The sequence below is a fragment of the Gorilla gorilla genome, chromosome 10 (genome assembly GCF_029281585.2).
Source record: "Gorilla gorilla gorilla isolate KB3781 chromosome 10, NHGRI_mGorGor1-v2.1_pri, whole genome shotgun sequence".
NCBI lineage: Eukaryota > Metazoa > Chordata > Mammalia > Primates > Hominidae > Gorilla > Gorilla gorilla.
Window position 1 is genome coordinate 19,189,793 of NC_073234.2, and position 15,352 is coordinate 19,205,144.

The window sequence follows — 15,352 nt, forward strand, 5'->3', positions numbered from 1 at the left end:
TCCTCCCCATCTGATGAGGAAACCAGTGGGCTGCCGAGATGCTTAAAAAGGTAGATTCATTTGTGAAGGTTGACATAGGAGCTCAGAGGTTGATTGCATTGGTTTAACTCTAGAAACAAAAAATGTATAACCCGTTTACTTCCCAGAAAACTCAAGGAAAAAAGCATGCCCCTCCTTGTCCTTCTTCTACTTTTGCATGACCTAAAGCATAAATGTCATAGCTACAAGAAACTTTAAGGTAGCATGACATGAGGTAGTGGCAAGGGACAGCTGGCCCTCTGCAACTTAATGGTAGGGAGGACTTTGTCAAATCTCTTCCCCCTTCTGAGCCTCTATTTGCCCCCTTTAGAGGAAATAGGCCAGTGCACAGCTCGTAAGGTTATTAGGGGCTCAGAGACTGTGGAGGTCAAGTACCTGATATAGGGCCTCACATACAGTAGGTGCTCAAATGTCAGCTACAGGTCATTTCAGGTGTAAGGGTCTGCACCTTGATGATTCTTGGCCACACACTCCCAGCCTTATGTAAGTGCTCTGACAGTAATCCTCTGTGCTTTGCAACCACCCAGTCCTGGGATGATTCTCCTGGTGGGGATTCCACAAGTGCTACACATCCCCAGTTCCTTCCTCTTTTGCTTAGGAGGGCAGTGGTTGGAACATTCTCCTCTGGCCATGTTTTAGCATCTCTTTCACCAACAGAGGGTCGTGCTAAGAAATAAACACAGCCAGTCAATGGGAGGGGCCCAGATGCTGCACTTGTGGCAATGCACCTCCAGTTTCTGCCTGCCAGCAGTTGTGGAAAACACCATGTCACACTGTTCCTAGCTGGAGACCAAATACAATCTGTTGTCTATTCACATACTGCTGCCAAGCGATACCTCCTAACCTATATCTGGTTGGTGGATGTTTTGAATCAATCCAAACCAAGAGTCCCATGTTTTTATTCATATTCAACACCATGTTGTTAGGGTTGGTCTTCGATCACAAATGACTAAGACGCCCTGCAGATGATCACTCTCCTGGGGTCACTGCTCCCGGTTTGTGATGGGTGTCCTACGGTGAGGGTGGAAGCTCCTACAGGCTGCTCTACATTAGGCTCTTAACCAGCTCCTTGGAATAGGGTCATGCAGCCAAGTCATGAATCCACACAGTACTTTGTCATCTTCTCCCTTAGGATGCCATGGCGGTGGGGCCTTGTAAACATCCTTGTTGAAGTCCCACATGATATACTGCAAGCATGGGCTCTGGCATGAGACTTTCTGGCTCACACCCAGCTCTGCCAGAATTAGGCTGTGCTCTTGGATGACTTAGTTTATGTGCCTTAGTTTCCTCATCTATGAGATGGGAATTAGTGGTTCATACATTCTAGGGCCATTGTGGGGATCGCATAGTTGCTGTTTGTATAACTGTGGCACTCTGGAGCCAGCCCCTTACAGGATCCTGAGAGCTGACTGTGAAAGTTTCAGTAAATTTGCAGAATGGATGCCGTCATTGGCCATGGTGGAAGTATCTATACCACAGAATTCAGCAAAGGCGACAAACGAGGGCTTCTATCTCCTGGAGAGCCGGTTGTTAAGTATCTCCAGCACACCACTGTATAAAACACAACAGCATCCGGTGGGCACTAAGCAACCAATAAGCATTAGCGGTTGTTATGATGATTCCGTTTATTAACTTGACTAATAACCCTAATAAGCACATCAAAAAAGGGAATGAGACCAATCATGTGTAATTGTTTTTAATGAGCCTGTACTAGTGACTGCCGGCAACTGCTACTTCCTTCCCTGACAGCTCGAGAAACAACCCATTAATAATCTTCAAAGTGAGTTTCATGTATTCATCCTTTCGAGTATTATTGAGCCACATACTAGGTCCTGTGTCGGGCGTGGGGGAGTTCGTGGTGTGACTAGCACAGACAACATCTTTGCTCTCATAAAGCTTACAGTCTCAGGGGGAAGACAGACATGAAGGCAAGCAAACAAACAAAATCACAACATCGTCACAAACTGTGAACGTGCTTAGAAAAAAACAGCATGGAATAATTGAGAAAATGGGGATGTGCTTTTTCCAATTGGGTGGTTGCAGGGGCATGCTGGCTGTCACACACTGCCTGCCAAGAGCCAATTGCGTGCGCTCATCTCTTCTCAACTCTGCCTTGAATTACATCATCTGTGTCGTTAGCTTGAAATTGGCTATGGTGGAAGTATTTACACCACGGACGTTGGCAGATGCTACAAACCGGAGCTGTTTTGTTTTCCCTTCGGGAGACCTAAAGGTGAAGATGGGGCCATGCTGAGAGCAGTGGGAAGAGCGTTTTACCTGCCTGTATACATTCCCTCAGGTGGGAGATACTTTCTGTCCCATGGAAGCTTCTGCTGCAGGGAGAGAGTGAAACCATTCCAGATAGAGAAACTTGGAATGGTTTTCTGAATACCTGAGCCCTGGGGAAGCTTTGGTTGCCCTTTACATTCCCATTGATTTCAACCGCTCTACCCAGTACCAGTGCCTTCTTGATAACCCGTGCTCCCCTTTGGCCAAGCCCACATGATCATCTGCTTGTGGCCATGGTGCTGGGTGTCTGCCAGGCTGGACCACAGGTGGGGTTCTAAGTGGTGGGCGATGATCTGGGGTGGGAAGAGTCCTGGTATTGTTCTGATTAACTGAGTACTCCAGCCACTGCCTAAGGGAGGAGAGAGACCAGGCAGGGTCTCTGGCCAGGGAATGGCCCTGGCAAAGCTAGCAGGGCTTTAGAGCTCCAGCCAAGCACGTTGGGCCCTGAGCCCTCAAGAGAGCCAGAGCGGGCTAGAACATGAAGCCAGGCAGATTACACAGTGAGGACAAAGCAGACCCTCGAGTCCTATGTTCTCGGGCGAGTGGGGGATTTGGGCAGGGAGAGGGGTACTATATTGCGGAAGCGACCACCCTGAGGCTTCATGACACCCGGGGCTCCCTTATGCCACTGCAGCTATAGGGTCAGTTTGCTGCAGGACATAGTCCCAGTCCCACCATTCATGGAGGGTAGAGATATCGACATCCTTTTTCCCATCACTCCTGACCAGCCGCAGGAGAAGGGTAGGTTATTCCTTTGCCTTCTCTGATTTCTTTTCTCTCAACATCCCAAGCAGTTGCTCCATGTCCACAAGAATCCCAGGTGGTAGGGAGGTCAGATATATACCCATTTGCCGGGTGAGGAAAGGAACCACGGAGAGGTACAAACATGCACAACAGGCCTAGGTTCAGCCCCCACAACTTGACTTCTCTAAACTCCAGTTCACTCCTTAGGCAAAAATAATAATAAAACCAAGCACACAAGTTCCTAGGAGGATTGCTGAAGTCACATACGGAAAATCACTCTGCAAGCTGCTATTCAAATGCTAGTAATTTTTTACTGTCACAATTAGGACTAGTTTGAATATCTTTTGTCTCTTAACCCAGTGCCCCCCCCTTTTTTTCTTCAGCATTGCTCATTCATCCATCCCTTCATTCAGTAATGATTCTGAATGTTTGTAAGGAGTCGAGTGCTCCGCTATATCCTGGAAATAGGAAGCTAAAATAGACAACGAAGAGAAGGAATGCATACGCTGGAGGTGAGCCGGGCCCTCCGCAGGTGCAAGGCAGCCAGCATGGGTGTCACCAGAATAGGTGTATGAGCAAGGACCAAGGGAGTGGGGAGGGCGAGCGAAGGGCTTTGCTGCAGTAGGGTTGGCAGGGGGGTCAGGGGGCTTCATAGGCTCATAATATGTTCCCATGCCTGTGACCCTCATGCCTCCTCTTCTGTGGCACAGGACCTGCTCTCTGAAAGAGTGAGGACCCTAAAAATGATCACTAACTTCAGATCCTACGGGCATCAGCTGACCCTGATGGACGCACTGGAGGCTCAAATGAGGTTGAGCTGGCCTGATTTGTTTAAAAACAAAAATGACCATTAATGAGAATGACTAGATTTCTATAAGAACCACTCAAACCAAAAAGAAAAAATTCCACTCAAAACCATTTTTAAAAATCTGGATGTCTCACTTACAAACTTGAAGCTACAGGGGAAGTTTTCCCAATTTAGAGTCTATTGCTCCCTGCTGTGCATTTAGTTATGATTAATCATTCTATAATTTACCAGCCAGAGTCCTGTCATAGTTCGTTGAACAAACTTTCCATCATCCTTCTGGAATAAAAACATGGATCCGGACAGTGACCTCAGTGCAACCTTGAGTTGATGCAGTTTTAGTGACTTGGGGTCCAGATTGGGCATGGAGCTCTGCAGCCTACGGCTGCTCAGAATCTTAATATCAATAGCTTAGACCCCCTTGAAAATCCTTTGCGTGGAGGAGAAGGGAAGACTGCTGCTGTGCGTGCCCACACACTTCCTTGAGCCAGCCTAATGCCCTATGTTGGCCAATAGCCCCTAGTAAGTTGGCATATGCCCCACCATGACAGGTAGCATTTTGTAGATTGGAAAATTGAATCTGGAAGTTTAAGTGGTTGCTGGTGGTGACTACAGACTGCAGGAAGAATATTCATGGTGATTCAGCTGGACAGTTGTATTTGGCTGCACAGAAAGAATGTGACCTCTTAAAAATAAAAATAAAAGGACCCAGGAAGTGTTGAAAATGACAGTCAAACTGGAACTTGGAGGCACCATCTTTTTTTACTGATGCCAGCTGTCTCCACCAGTGAATCTTGCAGAATGCCTTACACATAACAAGTGCTCAGTACACATTTGAAGAACCGCAGCTTTCTGGCACTGCAAAGAATTTCAGATTCAACCTCCTTTCTTTTTTTTTTCCTAATGAGGAAAATAAAAGAGGAGATGTTTGATTGAGATTAGCTGTCACCTGGAACAAGAGCATAAGTTGCTGCCTTTTAGGGTTCCAGCATAAAGTTGTGCAGGTTGAGCACAAAAGCACCGGAGAAAGGGGATAAATGGAGTCTAAAAGCCAGTCCAGCACTGGATTGAAGGGAGATGGGTCCTTTTCCTTTGACAAAGGGCTCATCTCCTCACCAAGCCAACTGTGGGGCCATGTCCACACTGAGAAATGTTTGCACTTGAATAGATGTAGAAGGGTGATGTTAAGAGAACAGAAGTCCAGACTGTTGAGGATTTTATAGGGTTAACTGATTCCTTCTGCCTTTTTGCAAGCAGAGATTGTGATTTTTGCTATTCTGTGACCCCCTATATCTAGCTATCATCTATCTGTCTTCTATATCATCTGTCTATCTATCTATCATCTCTTGTAATCCATATTGATGAGGTTACAGCAACTAATTGATAAGAGGGCTAACACAGAGAACATGAGCAGCAGTAACTCTCTTTGGAGGACACCTGAGGAATATTTCATACATACCTGTTTGTTAGACTTGATAATGGATTACTGCTTGTCTGTTTCCTGCAGCTCCTAATAGAGTCCTGTCCACAAAAATTGTCATGGGTGGAGCCTTGTACTAAACACTCAGGGTGGAGGTCATGAGGCCCCGGAGGCAGGAGAAAACATCTTCTAGGGCTACAGAGAGGTTATGATATAAATGCAGGAGAAGGAACTGACCCATAGCCACACAGACACAGGCAGACATTAGGGAAGAACCTTCAAGAAACGTGCAAAGAAAAAAAAATAAGGGAGGCCATTAAAGACAATTTTTAAGTTTACAAAACTAAGGCAAGCCAGGCTTTGCATGCAAATGATTAGGCAGGTGAGTCATGCATATATTTGTCAGTTCTCTTTCAAAATAAGAAATAAATTAGGCACAATGTTTGCATTTTAAAAAATCCTTTACTTTGCCACTCTATGAATTTTCTTAGTGCACCCTGGGCCCTGCTCTCAGTTGAGTTCCTGCCCTGGGGTCTCTGAGACCCAGAGAAACTTCAACACCTACCCCTCCCACTCCCACCAAAACTTTTGGAGAATAGCTCTTCCTACTCGTACTTTTTAATGGTAGGGGCTTTTGAGCAGTAACCAATCAGGAGGGCCACCCAAGACTGAACCTCACTGTAGAGTGATCAGGGTCAATGCATGTGTACAAAGTGTCTTACTCCTTGTAGAGCAGGCTGTATCCAATTAAAGCTTGATTAAATACCACATAGTGGAGAGTAAACTGTTATTAGAAGCTGCTAATGGACACTCCATCACCTGCATTATTCACTGTGAAGAAACTAAATAAAGCCAGCAAACGGTGTGCTCTTTGCCATCCAGGAGCCTCCAGTCCAAATTAATTTTCATGAAACTCAGATTCTAGGCAGATGTGGTTCTTTTGATTTTTACTCCTAAGTACAGGCCATTGTTCGTTTTTCCCGGCAAAGCTCAGGCATTGTGTGAGTTTTTTTTCAGAGGATATTGCAGAATGAGAGTTTCAGAGCATGAATATATGTAACCTTTCAAAGGAAATGTTCAGAAAGAACAAACCAACCAATACGTCAACCTGCCAATTTAACAGTGGTATCTAAACTAGCTTGCTCAGATCTTTACAGCAACAAATACAAAAAGGGACTCCAAAATTATGTGTATGTCTATGTCAGTTGATCAAAAACTCAACTAAGAAGTGTCTCCTCCCACAGAGGAAACTGAAGTTCTTGAATGTGTCTCATAAGAAGAAGCCACTGGGGACAGGGGCTTTGACCCTGGCCCTATCTGCTTCCCCTCTCCATCTGTGGATCAACAAGCAGGAATATGTCAGACAATGTCCACCTTCTGTTGAGCTTTAGCTATGGGCCTGGCGCTCCACATGTGTTATTTCATTTAATCAATACAATCACCCTCTAAATTGATATTGCTTTTCCTGGTTGTTCACTTGGGAATTGGAGTTTAGTTAGGTCAAGTAACTTGTCTAAAGTCGCACAGCTAATGGTGAGAAGATCTGGCACTTAAACCTAGGTTTACCTGATTGCAGAGCCCATGCTCTCATCAAAATATCAATTTCCTCCCTCACAAACACTAGAAGGGCACCCATTTGGTACTGAGCCTGGCTGTGAACAGATGCAAAAGCAATAGAGGAGGCATCTATGCTTTCTTGGGGTTTGAATAGTCATGGTAACCTAACACAGGGGTGGGGGCCTTGAGAAGAGTTTTAGAGTCATGTCATATCAGATCTGGGCTCTGTTTCCACTGCTGCTACTCAACCTCTCTAAGCCTCAGTTTCCTTAGTTGTAAACAAAAATAACAGTTGACCCCGACTACCACAGGGGTTAGGGGTGCCAATCCCCCACACAGTTGAAAATCCAAGCATAATTTTTGACTCCCACAAAAGTAAGCTACTATCAGCCTACTGTTGACCAGCAGTCTTGCTGATAACTTGGTCAATTAACACATATTGGCTGGCTGTGGTGGCTCATGCCTGTAATCCCAGCACTTTGGGAGGCCGAGGCGGGTACATCACCTGAGGTCAGGAGTTTGAGACCAGCCTGGGCAACATGGTGAAACCACGTCTCTACTAAAAATACAAAATTAGCCAGGCATGGTGGCATATGCCTGTAATCCCAGCTACTTGGAGGCTGAGGCAGGAGAATCGCTTGAACCTGGGAGGCGGAGGTTGTGGTGAGTTGAGATCACGCCATTGCACTCCAGCCTGGGAAACAAGAGTGAAACTCCGTCTCAAAAAAAAAAAAAAATTAACACATATCTGGTATATGTATTATATACTATATTCTTACCATAAAGTAATCCAGAGAAAAGAAAATTGTTAAGAAAATCCTAAGGAAGAGGAAATATATTTACCACTCCCTGAGTGGAGGTGGATCAGCGTGAAGGTCTCTGTCCTCATTGCCTTCACACGGAATAGGCTGAGGAGGAGGGAGAGGAAGGGCTGGCCTTGCTGTCTCGGGTGGCAGAGGTGGACAAGGTGGAAGAGGTGGAAGGGGAGGCAGGCACACTTGGTGTAAATAAAAAAAAAAATCGGCGTATTAGTGGACCTGTGCAGTTCAAAGCCAGGTTGTTAAGGGTCAATTGTAATGTGCTTACCTCACAGGGCTATGGGAAGGATGACGTGATACCACGCGTATAACGGGCTTAGCGCTATGCCAGGCACATAGTAATGGCTCAATTTATTTTACAGGGAAAACATGCGGGTAGTTTTCAATTATGTTGGTATAAACTAGTTCGGTAAAGGGTGAGCTACATCATATCCTAAAAGTAGAATCAGAATAGGGCTGAAACCTGGAGATCTGGCCCTGAAGTGAGGTGCTTGTGGTTCCTGGGTGGGGTCCCTGCAAAGTATGGCCCTGGGGTTCTTATTTTCCAGTCATCACCATATTTAAGGGTAAAGTGGAAGAGGTGGAGCTGCCTGTGGAGAAGGTGGACATCATCATCAGCGAGTGGATGGGCTACTGTCTGTTCTATGAGTCCATGCTCAACACGGTGATCTTTGCCAGGGACAAGTGGCTGGTAAGTGTCCTGCATGCTGTCCCCGCATTGGCCGGCTGGCTGTCCTGCTGCTCTACCCAAGGCCTGCAGCCTAGGAGGCATACGAAGACTTCAGAGAAGACCGAGGCCAGGAGGTCACTGCCCCAAGCCCCTCTCTCTAGAGCAGATCTGTATCAGGGAACAGAATGGTTGCCCCGGGTCCAGCATGTGTAACCATCAGAGTGGACTTCCGTGGGTCTCACTGCAGCCTCTTTTGCAATAACAGACATCCGTTCTCTCTTGTCGAGTTAAAGGTCCGTTTCGGTCAGCAAGCACTTAGGACTTGCATGGCTGCCAGAGCCAGGTGTGCTATTCATCTGGGCTTCTCCAGGCCAAAGTCGTAACATCTCTCACTGCTCCTCACTGGATTTACCTTCACCTCACCTCATTTGTCCTATTGACTCCACCTAGGTCCCTTAAATTTTCCTTGCTCCAAAATAAAAATTGAGCACTGCTGTCCTAGCCCTCACCCCAGACAAGGTGACAGTCCACTGCATGAGAGATGGTGGCAAGGGGGTGCTTGTCTGGTGACTCTATGTGCAGTTCAAAATGTGATGTCTTTGTCAGGTGAATAGATTACGAGACCCATTTCCCCACAATTCATCAACAGAAACCTGGAGGGCTTATGTTTCCAGACCGGGCAGCTTTGTACGTGGTAGCGATTGAAGACAGACAGTACAAGGACTTCAAAATCCACTGTAAGTCCCCTCTTGCTTCTCCGGTGGACTTCCACTGCACAATTGGGGTGGGAGGCACTCCAGTGGGCCCGAGATGAGCAGGCAGTGACATGAACACCACTGCTGTCCCTGAAGAGGAGCTTATCTGGGACCCTTTCTGGAGTCTGCTCTCTAAATGTTTCTATCTAGTCCCAAGGGTGTGAGGTCTACAGACAGAAAATAGGCCATATGGCTGGGATGAGAGAAATGTCCTGGGGTGAAAGAATGAATGCAATGTGAACTAAAAATTGGACTGAGGCAGCAGAAGCTGAGTTTTTCCAGAGATCAGCAGGGCAAGTGGCTTGAAACCTGTCAAGGTTCAGTTAGCCCAAAAGTCCACCGCAGGGGTCTGAAGTAGCAGGTCTCTTGCCAGGCCAATTGTTTTGAATCCTGCCTCCATTCCATTCAAGCTTATCAAAATAATATTGATTCTCTTATGCAAATACATATTATTTCAGGTTCTTTTGAGGAATAGATAGCAGAGGGGGTGGGAAAGAGTGGAGATTTTGCTTTGAACAATCAAACGAAAGGCGAGTGTGCATGTGTACATGAGGCAGGGGCTCGTATCTAAACATGTATTCTTAATGCCTTATCAGCCAGGCGTGTGTGGTTCTCTGAGAACAATAAAGCCAAAAAACTTCTCCTCCCCCCAATGTTTTACCTGGTCTGAAAAGGGCTGTTATCCTATTTCTCGTAAAGGGTGACACTTCTCTGTGACACAGGCCTGATCCTTAATGAGATTATACCAAACATGTTTTTGTAAAGTTGAACATGGCTGTGTCTCCTCAACCAGAACCAAATACAGCAAAGGAGCAAAGAACCCCTCAAACAGGCAAACACCCAAAAATCCAAATTAAAGCAAGAGGCAGAAGCTCCAACCTATCCATCAGACTGGGCACATCTGGGGTTCCTGCCCCAACAGGGTGGTCCATTCTTACTTGGCAAGATTACTGTGGAGGGTTTCACAGATTGAACAGAAGAATAAATGCCTCCAAGAGGCTAAGACTCCATCCACAGTTCAACAAATTGAGGCTCTGTGGATTTAAGCAATTGCCATCTAATCGTCGTTAGTGGCACTGATGAAAACTCGGCTGGACTCTGCTATGGATGTGTGTATTTGTGTGGGTTCATGCCTTTCTGGAAATATAAACTCAAGGTGTGAAGTTCAGAGCCAGGTTCAGAAGAAGACAAAAGTGGGACAGCTGTTTGAAGCTCTGTGCCCTGGAAACCATCTCTGGTTGCTGTCTGCCTCCAGCCAATCTGGTGTGATTTCCACTATTTGACCTCCTGGGGGAAGGAGGCAAAATACCAAATGAGGACAGTGAGAGGCAGGGGGGCCCAGGTTAAATGCTTTGCACACTGCCAGCCCTGGGTTTAAATCTTGGCTTTGCCATTTCCTAACTGGGTAACCTTGAGCAAATTATCTAATATCTTTGGGCCTCAGTTAAGGGATAATCTTCTCAATCCCACAGACTTGTCATGAGGATTAAGTGAGATGACGTATATTAAAGGACATGACAGTTCTTGGTCCTATAATGAGACTAGATGGGATCTAGTTTCTGACTGTGTAGCTAAGCCCCTTTCTGCCCCTGGCTCTGGCAAGTGAGCCTGCCTGCCAAGCCCCTGGTGGCTCAGAATCTAGGACAGATGTACTCTCACGGAAGATTGCAGACACAACTCCACAGTGAGTGTTGATCAAATGCATGTATAAATAGGACATATTTTGCCCTGGAGCTGCATTTTGGAGTTCTTGCTGTGCAATTGTACTGAATAGTGTTTTGAGGAGGAAAACTTCTAGGTACATTCTTCATTGTCAAGTTCACTTAGATATTTATTGAGCTCCAACCCGAGGCACACCTCTTTAAGAAACTTTCTCATGGTTTCCACAACAAAGATACCTGTGTCAGGAGCCTTTGCAGGTATGCACATTGCAATGAGCCAGCCTGGGGCAGGGAGGGGCTCCTAAGGCACTGGCCCCAGACTGGAGATCATGTGATTTCTTTGATTCTCATTGCAGTGTTCATACCTTTTGGAAGAGGAAAAAAAAAATCTGAAAGTTAGCACCATGTTATCTTGTGCTTGTTCTAGAGTCTCTGAAAAATACCCCAACCTCCTCCCCACCCCAAAAGAACAGCAAGAAACAGACACTTAAAATGTATTTAAAATACATTTTCTATTTACATTTTTGAAAATAATCTATTTTTTTGTAAAGGAAGCAAACCCACTTAGAAATTCATTTCAAATAAATGGAGACTTTGGTTACTATGAGTTCTAAATCAGAAGTAAAGCACAAAGGTTGCTGGTTGCTAAGGCAACAATTGTAAGCAATTTTGTATTGGCTCAAGAACCAGCTAAGAAGGAAAAATTTTGAAATGAGGCAGGAGAGTGAGACATGTTCAGCCCCTTTCAGAAAGTAAATTGTTAGAGGGAGAGCTTTCTTTCCTTTCCTCTCCTTTCCTTTTCTTTTATTTCCTTCCCTCTCCTTCCCTTCCCTCTCCTCCTTTCTTCTTCTTTCTCAACCACACACAGCAACATGGGAGTGCAAGAATGAGGGCGGTGCAGAACCTGCCCTCCATTTGCTCACCAATGAATAGAGACCACATAGAGACAGAGATAAATGTCTGGCATATACTAGGCTCACAATACATAATTTTATCGAAGGAAGGAAGGAAGGAAGGAAAGTGAACCAGCAGAGGGATGTGCAAGGTGTAGTATTTAACTCTTAGAGAGGAGCAATCATTTTACAAACATTTTCTACTATAAAGGAAATACACAGAATTTCAAAAATGGAAGGAAACTTGGTGGATGTTCTATTCAATTTCATGCACAACCCATGAATCGTACCCAGTGCATGAATCTACACCCTGCTGAGAATGAGAGAGACGGGCACCAGTTTCTTGGCTGATGAGAAGACTGAAAGAAAGACCTCATGCAGAGGTGGCAGTGCTTATAGCTTGATGGTTGAAGGGCGGCCCTCTTGGATGGCTCAGCTGCTGTCTGTGGGCTTCACTTCCACTCATGACATCCAGAGTTTGCTCTGGTTCCAGCCCATTTTATGCAAGGATTCCACTTTGTTCATGAGAGCCTAAAATGTGTCAATCTAGTGTAAACACTTTCCCTTCTGCACAGAGGAGAATCTGTAAGTAGCATCTGGTGGCACTTGTTCTATTTTTCTCTGACCTCATTCTGAGGCAGTCCCATTAGCCTCATCAGAGAAACTCAGATGGTTGGGGCTGGGGTGGTGAGGGAGGATGTAGCTACAGCTCTCTCCAATCAGAAATCACATTTCTCCCCTGGTACTTAATTTTCTTTCCTCAGACTGTTTTTGAGATTTCTGTCTTTATTGATTTTCTGCAGTTTGATTCTGATGTGTCTAGGTGTGTTTTTCTTTTTATTTATCCTGCTTGGGGTTACATGGAATTCTTGGAACTGTGGATGGATTGTTTCATTAGTTTAGAAAAATTTCAGCCAGTATCTCTACAAATATTTTTTTCTGCCTGATTATCTTTCTCTCCTTCTTCAGGAACTCCCATTATATGAAATAATGTTTGATATTGTCCTATGGAGCTTGGATCCTCTATTTTTTTCACCCGTTTTTTCTCTTTGTGTTTAAGTTTGGATCATTTTTATTGCCCCGTTTTCAACTTTATTGGTTATTCCCTGATATATTCATTCTGTTAATAAGTTCATTTTAAAAAGTCTTCTTTCCTTACATTGTTATTTCGATTTCTAGCATTTCCACTGGCTTTTTAAAAAAGTTTCCATCTCGCTAATGAAATTCTCCATTGATTGATGCACACTGTCCACCTTTTCCACTAGCTTCTTTAACATACTTAGTATAGATACTTTAAAGTCTTGTTGGATAATTCTAACATCTGAGCATCTCTAAATTTGGTTCTATGACTTTTTGTTATCATGATAAGTCATATTTTTCCCTTTCTCATGTGTCTTATAATTTTTCATTAATGCTGGGCATTGCGAGTAAAAGGACCAGTAGAGACAGGTGAATCACACCTACGTCCAGAAAAGAGCATTGCCTCTGCCAGGCTATTAGAATGAGGGTGTGTGTGAGTCAATCTAGTCTGTATTAATAATAGATTTGGGCTTTGTTGCTGCTTTAATTACATACATTATGCCGTAGTATAGTCCTTTTCAGGAGTCTGTTTTCATCCATTAACAAAAGCTTCACAGGCCTCTCTGATATTGTTTTTTAATTTCTAGATAATCATGATATTTCTTGATGACCAATGGCTCTTACCCCACATACACTTATTTGGCATACAGCATACAATTGCAACAAATAATTAATGTGATTTATTTGTATCCTACTCCATCTCTGCTCCACTTCTGGTAAAAAGGGCTACTGGGAAATAAATGTCCAGCAGAAAGGAGAAAAAAAATCTAATCCCTTGGGTGATCTGTGCTCTGAATGATTGAAGGTGGGGCAGTCCAGCTGAGGAGATAAGACCCAAATTAACCCATATAAAGGTAACTAAAACACCAGGCATTGCAAAACAGTGCAGGCATTAAATGTTTGGGAATGAATCTCAATTCAAAAAACATTATCTGTGAGCCTATTCTGTGCCAAATGCTGTACTATGGGTGTTGAGGATACAGGAGAGGTTGTATGGTCAGGAGCGTTTAGAGAAGGTCTCACAAAGGCCATGAGACATTAAGATCACCATTTTGGGACTTGAAGACAGTAAAGATCATGTACCCCAAAGGTTTCCAAACTGGTTGGAATTGTCTGTATAGATTTGTAAAACTCCAGCTCCCTGGCTCTCAAATCTGGAGATTCTGATTCAGTAGGTCTGGCATGGGCCCTGGAGTCTGCATTTTAAAAACTGTTCCAAGTGATTTGAGAACACAGAACCACTGAACCAAAATCCTTATAAGTAAGGCCAGAAAAAAGGATTGATTTGCACATGGCCGCACAGTTTGCATGGCAGCAAAGCCAGAGCTCAAACCACATAATGATAACCACTTTTATGTATCAAGTGCTTTCTGTGTGCCAGGCAATGTCTTATGCACTTTACATATAATCACATTTAATCCTCATAGCAATTGTATGGGATTACCATCTTTATCATCATTTCCATTTTACAGAATCCTTAGAAACCAAGGCTTAGAAAGGTTACATTCGTGCCTAAGATTACACAGCAAATACGTGGCAGAGCTCAGATTTGAACTCCAAAGCCTAGGCCTTTAACCATTACACACATTGACTCTCAGGCTTTTGCTTAGCACTAGCAGTGAACTCAAACTCCAGGCAGAGTCCAGGGAGAAAAGGGCAGGTGCATAGCTGCAAGTCTCTTGAGAAAGACACAGCAGGCAATGTGTTTTGGTGTGTATGTTTTATCTGGGGAGAGGGTGGATAGCTATTTCCACATTCTAGACGGGAGTCTTCTCTGAAACCTGCCCTGTTGCCAACTAAGCAGCCTCCTCCCCACAAAGTAGGTTTTAATTGGGAGTTTGGCACCAGCCTCGGGTGATTTAATGGGATTTGATGGGCATCTTTTCCTCAGACTGGAATTTCACAAGCACTCATCCTCTGGGATTACTTTCTCTGCCTTCTTTTCGCAAGAAAGAAGCTCTTTGTGTGCCTTATAACAGAATCAGAGTCAAAGGAGAAAAGCTGTCGCTGACCATTGACACCTCCTGCCACACACACCCACTCTCCTAAACACACAGAGGAACATACGTTCCCTAAGGTCCTGCTTGTTTGGTGAATGTTTTAAAATAAAATTTAATCCTGTAAGATTTTAGAGAAAAGCATTTCTACTTCAAGGCATTTTGAAACCCATTGAAAAAACAGATGAATAAGATTCAGGTGCCCGGAAACTAAAGCGTCTGCTAAAGCCGTCCTCTCTGCACTGTAGGGAGAGAAATCTTGCATTCTTGGTTGCTGTCACGGCTGGGCCATGGCAGGTGAAGGATTTAGGGGACATGCTGGGCTTGAGCCCTCGCCCCCCTGTTTCCCTGATGTGTGATCATGGGCCAGATATTATACGAGAGCCAGATACCAACTTCTCCCAGCCACAGTTTTCTCATCTGCAGCATAGCAATATCCTCATGTGGTTGCTGGGTAGATTAAACGAAGGGTCTGGCCTGGACTGAATGATCAATCAATGACTGCAATTATTGGCCAGGCATGGTGACTCATGCCTGTTATCCCAGCACTTTGGGAGGCCTAGGTGGGCAGATCACCTGAGGTCAGGAGTTCAAGACCAGCCTGGCCAACATGGCGAAACCCCA

General features: G+C 44.7%; 1 protein-coding gene across 1 annotated transcript in view; it reads left to right on the forward strand.

The window, feature by feature from the left end:
• PRMT8 (protein arginine methyltransferase 8) overlaps positions 1 to 15,352 on the forward strand; it is a 96,552-nt gene that overhangs the window by 63,121 nt on the left and 18,079 nt on the right. The window contains exons 5-6 of the mRNA XM_004052520.4: positions 8,221 to 8,363; positions 8,992 to 9,079. Coding sequence (XP_004052568.2) covers positions 8,221 to 8,363; positions 8,992 to 9,079 — 231 coding nt within the window. The remainder of the gene's footprint in view (positions 1 to 8,220; positions 8,364 to 8,991; positions 9,080 to 15,352) is intronic.